The sequence below is a fragment of the Haemaphysalis longicornis genome, unplaced genomic scaffold, assembly GCF_048455015.1.
Source record: "Haemaphysalis longicornis isolate Haplotype H1 unplaced genomic scaffold, Haemaphysalis longicornis Haplotype H1 scaffold_5, whole genome shotgun sequence".
Lineage (NCBI taxonomy): Eukaryota > Metazoa > Arthropoda > Arachnida > Ixodida > Ixodidae > Haemaphysalis > Haemaphysalis longicornis.
In genome coordinates, this window is record NW_027526385.1 from 81,069,808 (window position 1) to 81,085,759 (window position 15,952).

Here is a 15,952-nt window from a genome sequence, read left to right on the forward strand (position 1 = left end):
TATAAAAAATTAGCAGTGGCTAAGCTCGGCTATGCCAGGATATACCGAAGCGTGAGTTAAGGTTCAGCTGATTATTCTTAGCTTTCCTGGTTGTCTAGGATTAGCTTGATTAGCATGCTTACTGCAGCTTCAATGACACACACACACGGTATAGCATTATGTGACACATGTATATTTATTTCTCCAGCGGCTCCAGCGCAGCGTCACCAATCGCCCCAGAGCTAAGCTGGTTACAAAGGCGCACGCCGGTGTTGCTGCGACGCACGAGCCATCGGTTCCACAACCGGCCACCCCTCGCGTGATCATCAAGTGGACCGGGCCGCCACGTACCGCGCTTGCGAAGCACGGCTCTCCAGGAGCCACGCGAAACTGCTCAACCTCGGCCAGTTTAGCTCACGCTGCAAAAGTAAAAAAAAAAAAAAATATTGATGCAGTTACACTCAACGCGAAAGCTGTGGGAGTGTGAAGCAGCCTTGTGTTATTTTTGCGAGTACCTTGTGTTTATCTGCCTGACGAAGCTTCCAATTTCCCTCTCTTCGTTGACGCTTGGCTTCTGCGTCTCGTTGTCACACAGACGGATCGCCGTCCGGCGTCGCTGTCTTTCGCGAGCGAGCTGCCGCTGTCACTGGAATCGTCCATGGCCGGAAGGACCAGCTCTGTGTTCGCAACGTCTATTCCGAGAGGCTGTGGAGTCCTCTCTTGACTAGTTTTGATATCAGCCTGGTTGCGGAACGCACAGAGACATCGGGCGGACGACATCCCGGATCCTAAACTGATCCACACTTAAAACAAAAACGTGTCGCTTCAACGCCTCCAAGAAAACGTAAATCTGGTGAAACAGAGAAGCGCCGTAGGAAGGCTTCTGCATCATTAGCCATTATTCTTAGTTTCTGCACATTTTTTTCACCGTGTTATACATCCCCACTCTCGTGAGCAATCTCCTTGAGTGGGATATGCGTATTTCCTGAACAACTTCCGGTGCAAGGTGAAGAAGAAGTGTGATGCTGGCGTGCCTGTCGGTCCTTCTCCTCGTCGTCCCGATGCCGGGTCGCTGCACGTTGTGGGGCGATCCCACCGACGCCCTCGCTTTCAACGCCGTGCGGAGAGCGCTGACCTGCCTCGAGAGCCGGGGCTCCTCGCGTCCCCTGGTCGCGCTGTCGCCCGAGCGTCTCGTGCACTTCCACCGCTTCCACAGGCGCCTCCGGAACGGTGAGACGACTCACGGGCCGCTGTTTCTCCTAGTGCCTGCAATAGGCCCCGTACAGTGGTGTGTACGAACACCCCCCCCCCTCCCCACCACCCCTCGGTGAGGTAGTGTCACTGGCAAGCGGTTTCTTGTAAGGCGGTTGCCTCCGTTCCGACGACAAAGGGCTGCAAAATGTCAAACTTAAACTGCTTAATACATAGCGAGTAGAAACAGTGATGTTGCAGCAGGCTGCTTGCATGCGAAAACATGACAACTCGAACGGGCAGAGCAACTGTGGCGATAACTCATCGGTCGCTGGCCGCCTCCCCAAGACTCGCGTGTAGGGCAGGCTTTTGTCGGTAGCCAGCCGCATTATCCGTTTCTAGCTCTGCCGCAGTGCACGGAGCTTCCGCGGAAAGTTCGCCGCCGAGTTATTTTGTGCGCTGCGGTAGTAGGGCGCTGCACCAACACAACACACCACAGTACGTTGGTGACAACGTACACAACCTTGTATAAAAAATGGTTGACCGTTTACACTACACTAAAATACTGAGGCGTTAGCAAGAGCTGCTAGGTATTACGGCATCGAATATAGATGAATGCTGTTGTAGAGTTGTTTGTACAAAATTTACACCATCTTCCCGCGAGGGGAACCATAGGGTAGATGCAACGCATCGGGGGTTGCCGTTGCGTTTCCGTTATGTTAGCGATGTCAGCGTGTGGATTGCTGTTGTTGTGTATCCTATTTACACAGCATGTTCACCCCTGATGCGTCGCATCTACCCCATGGTTCCCCTCGCGGGAAGATGGTGTAAATTTTTAACATATCGAGCGCAAGCTGCGCACTAACGCACAGCTGGCACGGCGACGGGAGCGAGCGCAGCCGAGCGCAAGCTGCGCGCTGACCGCGCTGACACACAGATGGCGCTGCGGTGAGAGCGGCGGAGCGCGCAGCTGCCGCGGCGAGGAGAATGGGGGAGGGATGCGGACTACGCCGCGACAACGACGCGGGACAAGTCGAGTTAAAGAGATGCGTTGCATCTAAAACGAAAGTGACGGCGAGATTTTTACTCAACGACCACCAGGACCAGCGCCTAATGGTAACTACAGTGTACATTCCTTCAGACAGGGATCGATGAAACCGCACCCCGAGGTCTATTATTGCTTGAGCTCCACAGAAATGTGATGGTGCGGACCGGTCTTTTCGTCTTGCATAGCGCAAGAGAGTGCCATAAACGTCACCGCATGTCGCCAGTGGCGGAATTGAAGGGGTGGTGGCGATGGCGACCTAAAGTGACGTAAGAAATTAAATGTTTCGAACGCCCATAGAGGCGCATTGGCTGTCCTTGGGGACGTAAATAAACGCAACTGGATATTGTTTCAATTTATATGTTCACCGCAGTAAAGACCATAGTATAATTACTATTAGTATCGTCTACTGTAACATCATCATCATCTCTGAAAAAAACTTCCTACCGCACCCCTAGAGGGGATGGACTCGTGAGTGAAGCAGCGCGGGGTCGAGCCGACGCTAAGCGTGAGAGGATTAAATGGCATGCCTGCAAGTTGAAACGAGCGGAGGCTGTTTCTTCCGCACTTGTGGTGGCGTCATAGGTTTCCTGATGACACTACAGATTTTTGCCAACTAAACGTCTAAAAGCTATCGCTCGAAGACCTGCTTCACGGCAGTACCAGTGGTCATCAGGTGGTGCACGCTTTACCGGGGCTGCTCGTTGTTGGCCATGTGAGGTTTCTGCAGAAGCTTAACAGCTGTCACTGAAGAAAATACTGGCGGCCGATTCAGGGTACCGGCGATAAAGTTCCGTGTATTTTTCATGCCTGCGAACAAAAAATCAAATGTCTTTGAAGGGCGAAGCGTTGGTTGTTCGTCTGGCCGGACGAAAAAAAATTAGCAGTGGCATAGCTCGGCTATGCCAGGATATACGTAGCGTGAGCTAAGGTTCAGCACACGTACTCCAATTGGATTGGATTTCAATCCAATACAATCCAATTTAATCCAATCCAATCCAAATCAAATGCAATCCAATCCAATCCGATCCGATCCAAACCAATCCAATGCTTCTCGCGCTTGCGCAGAACGGCCCTTCACGACACACGCGAAACCGCTCAACCTCGGCCAGTGTAGCTTACGCTACAAAAGACAGCTCAGGTTTAACACACTCTAAACCTAGTTATCTCCAGCGACGTTTCGTGACAGTCTGCCTTTGGTTGAGATGTTGCAGCCTGCCGTCTAGCTAGTATATCTGCTGAATGATTCGATTCAGTCATTTCGGTTGCGCTGACGGGCACGCGCAGACAGGCCATGGCGCCGGCTCGCCATCGATGGGGAGATTGAGGGACCAAGAGCCGGCGAAGCAGCCGTTCAACCCTTCCCTAGTCACGTGGTTCGCTTTCACTGAAGTGCATGCACAGGCGGCCCGGCCGGCGCTGAGCGATCAAGCGCAGCCGAAGCAGCGGGTTCACTTTTGCCTAGTCACGTGGTACCGAAGGCGCGTAGGCTCTGAGCGAGCGAAGCGGTAAATAGTAATAGTAATACAAAAGTAATAGATTTGTTCCGTCTCTTGAAATATACCAATCAGCATAAGGGAGGCGCAGCTCACGCGCCGGCGGCTGAAGGTCACTCGTGAAGCGATGAATGACCTTGAAAGCTGTAACGTAGATTTCTCTCTAAAACAACTTTGCGCTTACGAGTATAGTAACGCATGCTGGAGATCTTCCGGGGGTCATTTACGTATTTTTATAAGAAGTTCAATACAGCGTTCTACTGGATTTGGCTTCGGTAAGGAAGATGTTATCGGGAGAAAAGGATCGAACATAAATTTCGCTATTACACTACCTTTGTTTTCAGATCCAACGTGCAAAAAGGACATGCAAGACTGCGGTGTCGGAAGGTGCATCTCGGAGCCCGCTAGCCAGCGACAGGTATGGCCAAAAAATCAACTGGAGATTCGTTGATGGAGCTAGCAGAATGCGGAAGCGTCCCACCCCTCTCCCTCGCCAACTCGACGCTCTGATTGGTGCCCCCGCCCCACTCCGGCTTTAAAAGATCGCAACACGTCGCTTCTCGCACGCCCCTCACACAGCGTATCAGCAGTGCTTTGCTTTCTGACCGTCTCAGTGGTAACGTTTGCTCTCCTTAGCAGCAGCATATATGGGCTGCCTGTCCATCCTTTCTTTGTCCACCAGTATCCACACTTAGTGGTCGTAATTTCCGTTCCACCCTATTTCGCGCATCTTCGATCGGCCCTGAACTCGCTTCGCACTCTTTGTTATGCTGAGGCGCCGCACTACAGGCGCGTCTGGAGGAGGAGGCGAGGGGCCTCCGCTTCGCGAGTAACTACTAAGGTAGAAGCTTGGGCGTGTTGGTACGACATTCATTTGAACAGCGCACGCAGACGAGGACGAGAAGTGGACAGGAGCGCTGTGTCCTGTCCACTTCTGGTCCTCGTCTACTTGCGCTGTTCAAAAAGCGAGTAACTAGGCCGGCAGCCTCGCCAGGGCCGCGCCACCTCTCTTCGCACGCGCTTTGTCGCTCTCTGTTCTTCTGTCGCTCTTTGCCCGCTGATGGACGGCGCAAATTTTCGTCGACACGCGCCGTCTATTGCTTACACAATAAAAAAAAAAAACGCGATCCTGCAGGCGTAATTCTGGCTGCGCAGTTAGATACGTTGAAACGCCTGGATGCACACTCCGTGACCTGTTTTGATATAGTGCGTGGATTAGAGGGGATGAAAGGTGGTTTAGGTTCGAGGACACGTGCTTTTCTTAGCCTATTTAAGAGATGGATCCGCTGTGATTAAGAACAAGGCGAATTTATGAAGTAGAAGGTTCTGAATGAGTAGAAAGACGACGGGGATGTGCACTCACCGGTAAAGCACCGGGGACAAGCACTCACCGGTCACGATAAAGCGCAACTAGGAAAGGAAATTCATTACGAAAAGAAGAGAGGCGGTGTAGGCGGATATGAAAGCCCGAGCGACTCATTGGCGCGCGCTGCAAAGATCTCGCAGGAAGATTTGTAATCTCGCGATGTCGGTGGAAGGACTGGCGCGGAGTTTTTAGACCGAAATTGGCAGTCGGATTAATAAGAGTGTTATCCTTGGATAAAGAACTCAGCCATCTGGGAATTGAGACTTTTGTGGGGTGTGCTCAGTTCTGAGATAATTTTAGGCGCCTTCTTCGTCTCTTCTTGTTTTTACAGCTGCTTCTGAACAAGGAACTTTATTCAGGTCGTAAGCGTGTTTATAACTGCTTGACAATGCGTCTTCGCGCATGCTTGGAATCAGGTTTGCCGCTGCCTGCTGGGCTTCACCGGCGACCGCTGCGACGTCTACCCCGGCAGGTGCTGGCTGCTCCACTGCTTCCTGGAGGACTGCTACAGCGCCCGGGGCGCACGGCTGCGCTGCGTCTGCGACCCGTCGCTGTACGGAACCAGAGTGCTGTGTGCGTATGTATACGCGGACGGCCAAGCGAGTAGCTTTCACGATGCCTGCTCGGTGTCGGTACGCGGGTAGTCGTGTGGCCCTCCGTGTCACAGGAGAAATCCGTCCCGGCACTGGTAAATAAAGTATAGCCTGTGGGGTTTTACATTTCACACACTAGTTATTTCCCACCCTGCGGCCATCCGCGCGCAGCAAACATGCCTTGCGAGCGCCGGCTGCGGACGGGTCCGCTGTTTGCGGAGGCAGACAAAGGCAGGGGCGACAAGGGCAAAACACCAATGGCAGCATTTATTGCAAAGTGCAAATCAAATACACTGCATACAGACTAATCGTAGGCCATAACGGTAACATTGGGAGCGAGGCATTAAACAACGCTAGAGATCGAGATGGTTCGACTCACCGATGGATACCGGAGCAGCGGGGCGCCGCGCGTGCGAGCGCGGGTGCAGCCTCCCAGCTCGCCGGACGCGTCCCATTGTGGCGCGTTCCCCCGGTCCGGGCAAGGGCGCCGAAACGTAAGCGCTACCGCATCCCCAAGACCAGAGGCCGTCCTCTCGTCATGCGACAACCCACCAGACCTCGCCATTTGGTGGCGCTAGTAGAGAGGAAGAACTGGTTCTCGGGTAAGGCAGAGGGGAAAAGGGTCAACGCCTCCACCCTGGCGACAACGAACCCTCCGGTCGCTGGCGCCCTCCCGTATGGCTCCCGCCGCGCGAGCGAGGCGCATTGTGCCACGCCGGCCGCGATGGGAAGCTAGCCAGAAAGGGGTTCGCGTGCAAGACGCGATCCCCACAAGCCTTCTGTTGATGTTCCCCTGATCCGGTAGGCAGCGATCCCGGCTGTGCAGCTACCAACGAATGCCTAAATTTTTCCTGTTGGGTATTGAGTGTCGAAAGCAAACTTAGACAAGAATAATCTGATGCACCAAGGAAAAAAGTCTTATGGTGAGAAAGGCTGACGAGGTGTTCACCCGAGTGACCGAGTCGCTGCCACGCGACGGGTGAAGAGGTAGGGGGAAATGGGAAACCAGGCAAAAGAAGATTTAAAAACCTTCCGTGGCGCAGAATGGATTTAGATGACCCCGGGGACGACTGAGCCCCAAAGGGTCACCGATATCGTTTCTAACTGAGTAAGAAACGATAACAGCCTGCGTTCACCCTGAATTCGCGCACATTTTTGTTTGTATACACATTGCTGACATCACAAATTTGAACATTCAATTTTTCCATGACGTGTGGGTCATTCTTGACACTGACACGGGGTTCATGTTAGGAAAAGCGCGAACAATGCTTGGACAAGGAAGAAGACAGGACGCAGCAATACTTGAACAATGCTTGTCCAAGCACGAACAATGCATCTTCGCACTTTTCCCAACATTAACCTTTGCCAACACGCCCAACTCGCAGTTCTTCTAAATGACACTAGGTTGCAAGTGTCGCCGACTACCATCAACGGAACCTTGAGCGACTTGCGGTGCGGTGGCCGTGTTTCGTACGCATCGTCTTGGGGGAAATGCCGCCGCATGACTAAACCAGAATAATATTCAGTTACGTCTCCTTTAAAAGAATTGAAAAAGCGACTTCTGAAAGTGCTGGCTGAGATACTCCGAACATGGAACGATTCTAGCGGGAAAGAACTGCGTCAACTCGTGCATGCATGTTTGCCGACGCAACGCCTCATTTCTGCAGCTGGCCTGTACTGGTACAACGACGGACTTCAGGGGTCGTACAGGCCACCTCCGCCATCTTGGATCGACGTCGTCCCAAATCAGGGAAGCGAGCCGGAGTCGTACGCAATGGGTGAGCGAAAAAGTGACAACTGTTCCCTGTCAGTGAATGCCTGATCGCCGAATCGTTTGTAGTCAGTGAAACGCTAACGCACATTTTGGGCGTTAGCGGTTCACTGACTACAAACGATTCGGCGACCGTCGCAAGTCCACTAGAAGTGTCTTTTCAAAACCCAACCATGAATGAGTGCCAGAAATGGAACAGGCGAGCTAGTGCAGATCATCTTGTTAAGAAGGATGTTGGGTGCGTTGTAATATTTGGTGGATGAATGCTGCTTGAGTGATTACGACTGACAAATTCTTTCTGAAGAAATGCGCTATATTGGACAAAATTGGCGACAGTGGCAAAAATGGAAATATAACGGATACAGCGCAAACTCGCAACTAATTTTCTTCCATTTCAGTCACCGCGTTTATAGAAAGCGCAGCGTAACGCGGATGCACAGAAAAATGCGTTTGAATTTCGCGCCGAAAGGAGCTCACCGCGTCAAATAAGTACTTATTCGACGCGGCATTGACGTACGTACGTCAATGCCATGTGCTTGCACAAAAAGGTGCGCTTGAATTTTGCCCCTGTAGGAGTCCGGAGCACCGTCTACGCAGGCCCCCAATTGGGCCTACAATATGCTGTCTAATATAAAACAATTCGTTATCTGTGGAAGCTGGCCTCGTGTGTATTTTCCACTTTGTGTTGAAGATTGTCAATTAATCTCAACGTGGCGTTCGTATGCAATTCTTTGCTAATCATAGGTCTGCCTGCAATTCCCACTTCACGTGATAGCGTAACCGTTCCATCCTCTTTTTTTGCCGTTTGAGGTGTCCCTTTCCGTGCAATGTAATTCTTCACCGCTCGCAGACGGCGTGGACGAGGAGGTGGACCTGTCGCTCTACAAGGAAGCCATAGGCGCAGTCACAGCCCGGGTCCGGGTCTCCTCGAGCAGTACGCGTAGGGAGAGGCGCCGCTTCAGCAACAAGACCATTCTCTCCTTCCTTGCGTCCCAGATGTGGAAGATGCAGGGGGCCAAGATGGTGCTCATGAAAAACGAGACCACGCAGCCTACCACGACGATGGGCAACCTCTTGGGTAACTCGTTTAGCTGACACCCGAATACCAGTGAAGGGAAGCTATTTATCAGCGAGGGGCTGCTGTTCGACAATCAGTATCGGACGCAACGCGATTGTTCCAACTGTAGTCCCAGAAAACTGAACGCCCTAGGCGTATCTGTGAGTATGAATGCCGGATTGCATTTTGAGGGGTCCGCGGCGAATCGTCTCAAGTAACGCAAACCATTGTTCACTCTTAAAAAAAAAGGTCGGCGCATTGACTAATGGAATACTAACAAGTTACTTGTCCCAGTATACACTAGGTACTTAGTAACTGGAGGTAGTAAATTTAGCACTAGTCAGGGTTACAAACTGAAGCAGGCAGTAAGCACCACTACCTCCACTAGTAAAGTCCTAGCGATAGCACTATTTTGAGCTACATGCGTTTACTAACTCGCCATGCATAACCTAGTCATAAGCACGACCTTAATCTAGTGAACACTGCTTCCTACACTCAGTTAATTTACTAACCGTGCAGTTGCTAGTGGCAAAGCCTACGTGCAAAACCGCGGGGTAGTAAAGTTCACCAGGAGTTAGTAAATACGGTCGTTACTACTTTTTACGACCTTTTTTATTAAGAGTGTTTAGAGAGGACATGAGAATCTCCTCTTTACCTTACACCTATCCACTCAACTCTCGGCCCCTAACTGATTTCCTATCGGGCTATGCTCCACACGCGTCCATTACCCTCCCATGACCAACTAGGAATTTTAAAGCGAAGCTTTCTACGCCTCACTGGTGGCGTTGACGTAAAAGTAAAATACACTGCAGGAAATCGATGATGATGATGATGATGATGATGATGATGAAAACACTGTTGGAAATACAACTTCAAACACACTGCAGGTAAGCGATGGCGATAATGAAATTACATTCGCTAAGCAGCGGTGGATTTTGGCTTTGGACTTTGATGGTACGGGGTTGGACGGTGGCTTTGGACTTTGGCGTTTGATGGTACGGGGTTGGACGGTGGCTTTGGACTTTGGCAGTTTGGATTTTGGACTATGACTTTGACTAATGTTGTATGGGAGAAAGCTTCGCGTTTTAGCCTTCTTTCTATGAAGAAACGGGCTTTGCTTTTTTTCTTTTAAAACCTGAAAACCAAAACAATCGTCGGAATAACAAAAGTACACAAAGGTGAAGGGAAAAAAAAAGGGGGGTCGAACTTACGTCATCCATACCACGGAGCTAGAAAATTAACCGTTATGTCAGGTTTTGAAGACGATCGTCTTTCTTGGGCTACCCGAATGCAAAGGCATGTTGGCTTTACGCGGTGCCATGTGAACGAAACGAGGGTTTGAGGCAAGATATTCCAGTACATAACCGACGGAAGCGGCGTTCTTTTAGTTAGGAATACACTTCAGGCCAATCTTTACGATAGCAAATTAAAAACAAACAAAGAGTTGAAAGGAGGCAAGTTGCGCACTCTCCCGCCAGATGGCGCGCGAAATTGAATTTATAGAGGTGACGAAGAGGCGGCTGGAGCGGTGGTGGAAGAAAAGTAGGGAAGAGAGTGGGACGTAGGATTAGTAATATACCGAATTAGAATTTAGAACAGAAAGGTGTGGGAGGTAAGCAGGGTTGCAAAGGCAGGAAGGGGGGTGGGGGAGCGGTGGAGTTTAAAACTGGGGAGGGGGGAAAACCTATTTAGGGAAGGGTAGGGCAAACAATCAGAATAACACAGGGAAGTCGGTTGGTGACAACCGACATCCCGATACAATCATCATCATCATTAGCTCAGAAAATAGGCATTGTTTTAATCATGGGAGGAGATAGGGGAAGAGCAAGAGCCTGAGGGGTGGGAGGGGGAGAGGGAGGAGCGCATGTTACTGTGCATCGGTGGCAGATGACTGCCGTCTGTCGGCGTTTTCAGCGGGACGGGTGTATACACGGCCGTTTTTTTTTTTTTTTTTTTGACGGCGACGTTCTGATGGAGATTACTCATTACAACGTTCAGAACTCATATGCCTCAATGATATCTAGTGCAACCTCGTTACAACATGTTCTGAACGTCACCAGCTCAACCTCAAGAGTGCGAGTTCTTTTGGACGGCCCTTTCTTTAGCCATGGTGGTGGTGGAACATGTTTAAGGGCCGGACGCATGAGGGGAGAGCGACGCGTTTCCGCACGCTTTCTTTCCCTCTCCAAAACCGGTCCTGTAGCCTGTTCCCGCGTGTTCGTGACCGCTTTAGCGCATTGGCGTGCTAGAACTGAGATTCCATGGGTTGGTGTGAGCTTCCTTTAATCGCTATCGCGTGGCAATTAGCTAGAATGCAGGGGTTATACCCGTAAATGTGCTTGTTGAGTGCACCACTTGTCTTCCCAGTCGCCGCGTGGCCTCGTAGCTAAATCGGTAAGACAACTGGCTCTAGCTTCATTACTCTATTAGTTCCAGGTTTGATTCCTGGCGGTGCCAGTAAATTCTTTTATTTGTTCGCCGGAGTTTTCTGTTGACACCAACGGTCGCGAAAGAACCCTTGGAGGGTAGAGGTAAAAAATTGGCCGCGTATCTGCTCCTTTCGTTGCAAATGCCGTCAAAAGACGACAGTCTTTATCGGCTTTTGCGAAGTAAATGCCTCCCTTCGCTTTCCCGCTCACCTCTCATGTTGTTCCTCTTGCGACGCGCTCCTCCCAAAGTAAAGACGCCAAAGGTTCGCTTAAATCATTTTAAACTGCCCGCGTTCCTCTGCTCCAAACCGGGTGTCTCGATGCGGACGCTGCCGTACGGCGAAGACGCTCGTTAATCGAGGCGCCCTACTTCCACGTTTATAGAACCGCGTTTCCCTACTCCACGTGCGTTGCAAGCAGAACGTGGAACCTATCTAGTGGAACCTTGCGTAACTGTTGCCGGTTGATTTCTTAAAATGGCGCCAGAAGCTATAGTGGCGCGGGCGACAGCAGGCGACGGCGGAGTGAATTCTTTTTCTGCAGTTGATGAAGTATTTAATTTCTCAAAAGTCAAGAATGTTTGATTTTTTATAAAGGAACACTGCAAATATCACTTCTGTATTGATTTGTTGTATCATATTTGCGTAATGTCTTGTTCTTCTTCAACGATGTTGACAAGTATGAACATTACACCGGACATAGACGGGTAAATTTAGCTGTGACTATATAAGACTATTGCGCAGGCACTGTTTTGCTTTGGCCGGGTGGCTGAATCGAGTCACAGACAGACAGACGGACAGACAGACAGGCATACAGACAGACCAAAATTTCTGGGTTTAAGTAGCCCAAGAAAGACTATCGTCTTTAAAAGCTTCGCTTTAAAATGCGCGCGGGAACGCGTCGCTTTCCGCTCATCTGTCCGCCCTTCATCTGTTCAAAATCAGAGGGAAGGAAGGAAACACGGGCTGGCACTCGTTGCTCTTTCTTCACCAGATGACGGCATTTGCGTCCCAGCGGCATTTCTATTATTGGGTACAACTTAAGAGAGGCAACGGAAGTTGCCGTTGTGCCTCATCACCGCAGCCGGACGTTACCCCGCGCTGCGCAAGTAGTGCGTTACTGGGAATATTTTTGGACATGGTACGAGCTGTTTTCGTGATTTCTTAGACTTAACATGCTTATAAACTACTGCAGCGACGACAGACACTACGCGAGAAAAGGCAGACGATGTCACGCATTCATAGCAATCGCCTTTCAAACACGCACGCCCGCTGACATCTGAGCCCGTCGCATAGGCGAACTGATACCGTACATGAGCTACTGCCGTTCTTAACTCGTTCCCGAGTATAGTTAAACGGCAGTCGTTTGCACCTCTGAATCAGAGTTGAGCAAGCAACCCTCCCATTCCTCTTGCGTATGGTCTAATCAGCAATTTTATGAAGTATTTTACCGGTACCCTGTGAGAATACGTAAAGGAATAACTGGGACAGTAATATGCAAACCACGTTATACCAGCGGTCATTTATTCAGGACCACACAACAGATAAGGATAAGAGCGCACACAGCTGATAGTGATAAACTGATAATAGGTGAAGAGCGCGCATAACTTCATCGTCTTTTCCAAAAGTGCGTGTGTGCCGCTTTGCGGGTGTTTGAGGGGGGCCAAGTATGATACCGCGGATTTCAGAGCGAGATATAAGTAAGTGTTCGCTGATTGAAATTCGGCCAGTCCCCGATGTATTAATCACGCTCTGCCTATTCTGTGGACCCGACGACAGAATAATGTTCAGCTTTATTTCGTGGTCTACACCACAGGGTTATGTTCTATTTTGAGCTCCTGCTAGAATGTCTCTGCTCGTCGGCTTCCGTGGCGCAGAGGTAGAGTCTAGGGTTTTGGACGCAACTCCCTGGGTTCGAGTTCCAGCAGTTTTTTTTTTTCAAGTGAATTTTTTGCTGTAATCTGTTCTTTAAAGTCAATTCTACGCATTATTTATATAAATAAGTGTGGACTGGTATATTTTAGGTTGCTTCAGACGAATAAGGATCAATTATACCCTGGTATGGTCCACAGAATAAACTGCAACATTATACCTGTGGTGTGGTCCGCAGAATAATTCTGCAAATTATCCTGTATTCATGATCATCATCATCCACTGGTCCACACAATATGCACTGCCTTTTACTTACTCTATACACCTTAATTACCCAGAGGCATTTTTGACCGCTCTGTACTCCGTGCGGTTATGAGCGTGCCATACATACCTAACGCATCGACCCCAAAATCTTGAGATGGTGCTCTAAAACACGCGTTTACACGGTGATACAACTCCGAAACAACGAAATTCGTGCGGCAAATATTTTTGCGGGGTACGGCACCTCGTACACACGTTGTCGCTTCGTTTTCTTTGCGAAGCATCCACTAATTACCGTCGTCTCCATTCACCCGCAGGTGTTGCCGCGAAAACGGCCAAGAGCACATTGGAGAAAGATTTCGGTGCTGACGCCAAGTTCGTCTACGAAGACTACTCGAACTTCGCCGAGCCCCGTGTGAAGAGTGGTTCGAGTGTGTTGGCTCCCCTCTCCGTAGCGTGGCCGCTCTTCGGCGTTTACTTTTACGATGCTCTAAACTGATACACATTTTGTTGTTTGCCACCGCGTTGTTAGCTTGCTGGAAGAAATATTAGGATATTTGCTGAAGCTCAATTTCGGAGGCTATATTACATTAGTTATCCAGGACAACACCGTTACAAGTCCTCTATTGTTGCATAAAAACGCTCATAAAGAGACCTGAAACAGGTACGTTTTGTTCATTTCATTACGCATCGCGCCATTTTTCTGCATAAAGTGCACCCATGAAGATTTTCAAAAGACAATTTGGTGATAGAATTTGGGACATTGGACTTGGTGGTGGAATTTGGGACATTGGACTTCTCTGGCCAGTGATCGATTCGACGCTTTATGAATGTCTTTTTGTGCTGTGAGATCATATTTCACATTATTATTGCTCTATCTCTCTCTCTCTCTCTCTCTCTCTCTCTCTCTCTCTCTCTCTCTCTCTCTCTCTGCGAGGATGCGCTACTATGTAGGGACCGGGCGGCCGTTGTATGGCACCACCGTCGCTTCAGCAAACAGCGCCGCCCCTGGCAAACCGCTCGTCAGTGGAATGCCGGTGGCGGTCAGTGCAGCGTAGTTGTACATAGCTTTCTGTCGCTTTGCTGCGGTCCGGCTTGAAAAGCGTAGGTAACCACAAGGACTTTTTCAGATCGGTGAATCTTGAATGTAGAAGCGACCTTTACGAGGCATAGCTTGTGAGGGATTTACGCCCATACTCAGTAATTACAAAAAGCAGACGACGCTCAATGCGCCAAGCTGGAGGTCAAGCTGGAAACGCAAGTCCGTTCCTTCGTGCAAATTTTTCATGCCTGCATGCAGTTTGGCGCATCGAGGAGTATATTGCAGCTAAATGCTGCGACAAAGCCGGTGTGTACAGCGATTCAGGAAGGCTGTGGCGCTGGCCTTTGGCAGTTGATGACGAAACGGCGTCGTGCACAAGCGAAAGACAAAGTTGAGGGGTGCCTTCTAAGATTTGCGCCAAAACATAAATTTCGATGGGCGACGCTCGGAAAATTAACTACGGTAGAATCGTGTTTAATTTCACAGAAATACGCTTAATACAGTCATCGTGAATCGCTTACAAAATAAATACCGCATGATAGTAAAACGTCATGGCTTGTCGTTGAAGAGCATTGCTTTATAAGACTTGCAGTGGTTGCTGGCTAGTTGGTTAATGGTTTTTCAAAAAACAAGTCGTGCGTGAGGGAAGGACGAGAGACAGGAGGGAGCCAAAAACATGCCCTCAGGTTCACGACTGAATGCTGCGGTCGAGGTTTACAAGGTGCCTTGAAAAATCATGTACCCCTCCGTCTAACGACGACGATGGTTTATCGCAAAGCTCTCACGTGTGGGTTCCCTTGATTGCCTCCTAGATTTAAACTTTCACTAGTTGAGCTTTGAATTTGAGCAGCACGCAGTTTGGTCTTTCAATCGCAGCGTCTTTGACTTCGACCCTTTCCCATATTCTATTTCGCACGAAGAAAGCTTCGTATTCAACCATCGCCGTCGTTAGACGGACGGCTGGATGATTTGCTGATTAATTTTGCCCTTCCATGCACCCCTCTCCAAATCCCAACTGCTTCCATCTTGTCGGAAATGCGTCTGTGCTGGAGGACTCGGGCTTATGTTCCTCTATTCGAGGCAACTAGCCGCACGTTCTTGGTTTCTTCGCAAGGCATTGCGCAATTTTTTCGGGTACTCGGCAAAGAATACCTAACCAGTAAAAAACACAGGCCGAAGTTAACACTGCCACATTTTTTAACTATCGTTGCAGGCCTTTAATTATTCCTTGCAGGTAGTAAAACGGGAAGGGGAGGGGAATTGGTTTGTAGCTCGGGCTGTTGGGTGATTGAATAACTTTGGCTCTTGATCAAATCACCACTATAAACGTGGGAGTTCCGATTCGGCTCTCAGGCTCTCATGCTGTCACTCAGGGCCGTAGCCGGCTTTTTTTTTGTTTTAAGTGCGAATGCACTTCTTAAGCGAGCCTGAAGCGTCCGCCGCCGTCCGCATTCCGCCGCCGTCCGCATAGCAACAGCAGCGGGTGCGCGCGCTCCTCGTCTTCCTTAGCAACGGGGGGAGATGGGCGCGCGCTGCCTGGCCGCTGACATGGCACATACCCACGTGGGGGATTGGCCAGGAATCGTGCGTGAGAAGGGCTAATGCACCCGCTTAAAGGAGTACTGACACGAAATTTCAAAGCTGAGATCCGCTCTAGCAATCAAGTACAACGACAACACAAATAGGTGTCTCTGAATAAATGCATCTTTCTTTCTTTGTAGTTGTGTGTGTGTGTGATCTCTCTTTCGCGAACATTACCGAGAGAGAGAGAGAGAGAAAGGACTTTATTGAGATTCCTGCAGTCGGGGACGGATCAGGCCGCGCAGGGCTTCACCGTCCCGTAGTCTTCTC

At 50.0% G+C, this 15,952-nt stretch overlaps 1 protein-coding gene across 1 annotated transcript; it reads left to right on the forward strand.

The window, feature by feature from the left end:
• The first annotated feature begins 495 nt into the window (after nt 1-495).
• LOC144139304 (uncharacterized) lies at nt 496-13,965 on the forward strand. The gene is made up of 6 exons (XM_077671698.1): nt 496-1,209; nt 4,056-4,129; nt 5,494-5,650; nt 7,338-7,448; nt 8,292-8,519; nt 13,377-13,965. The coding sequence occupies exons 1-6, from the start codon at nt 1,002-1,004 to the stop codon at nt 13,556-13,558; spliced, it is 960 nt and encodes a 319-aa protein (XP_077527824.1). The 5' UTR covers nt 496-1,001; the 3' UTR covers nt 13,559-13,965.
• The last annotated feature ends 1,987 nt before the right edge of the window (nt 13,966-15,952 follow it).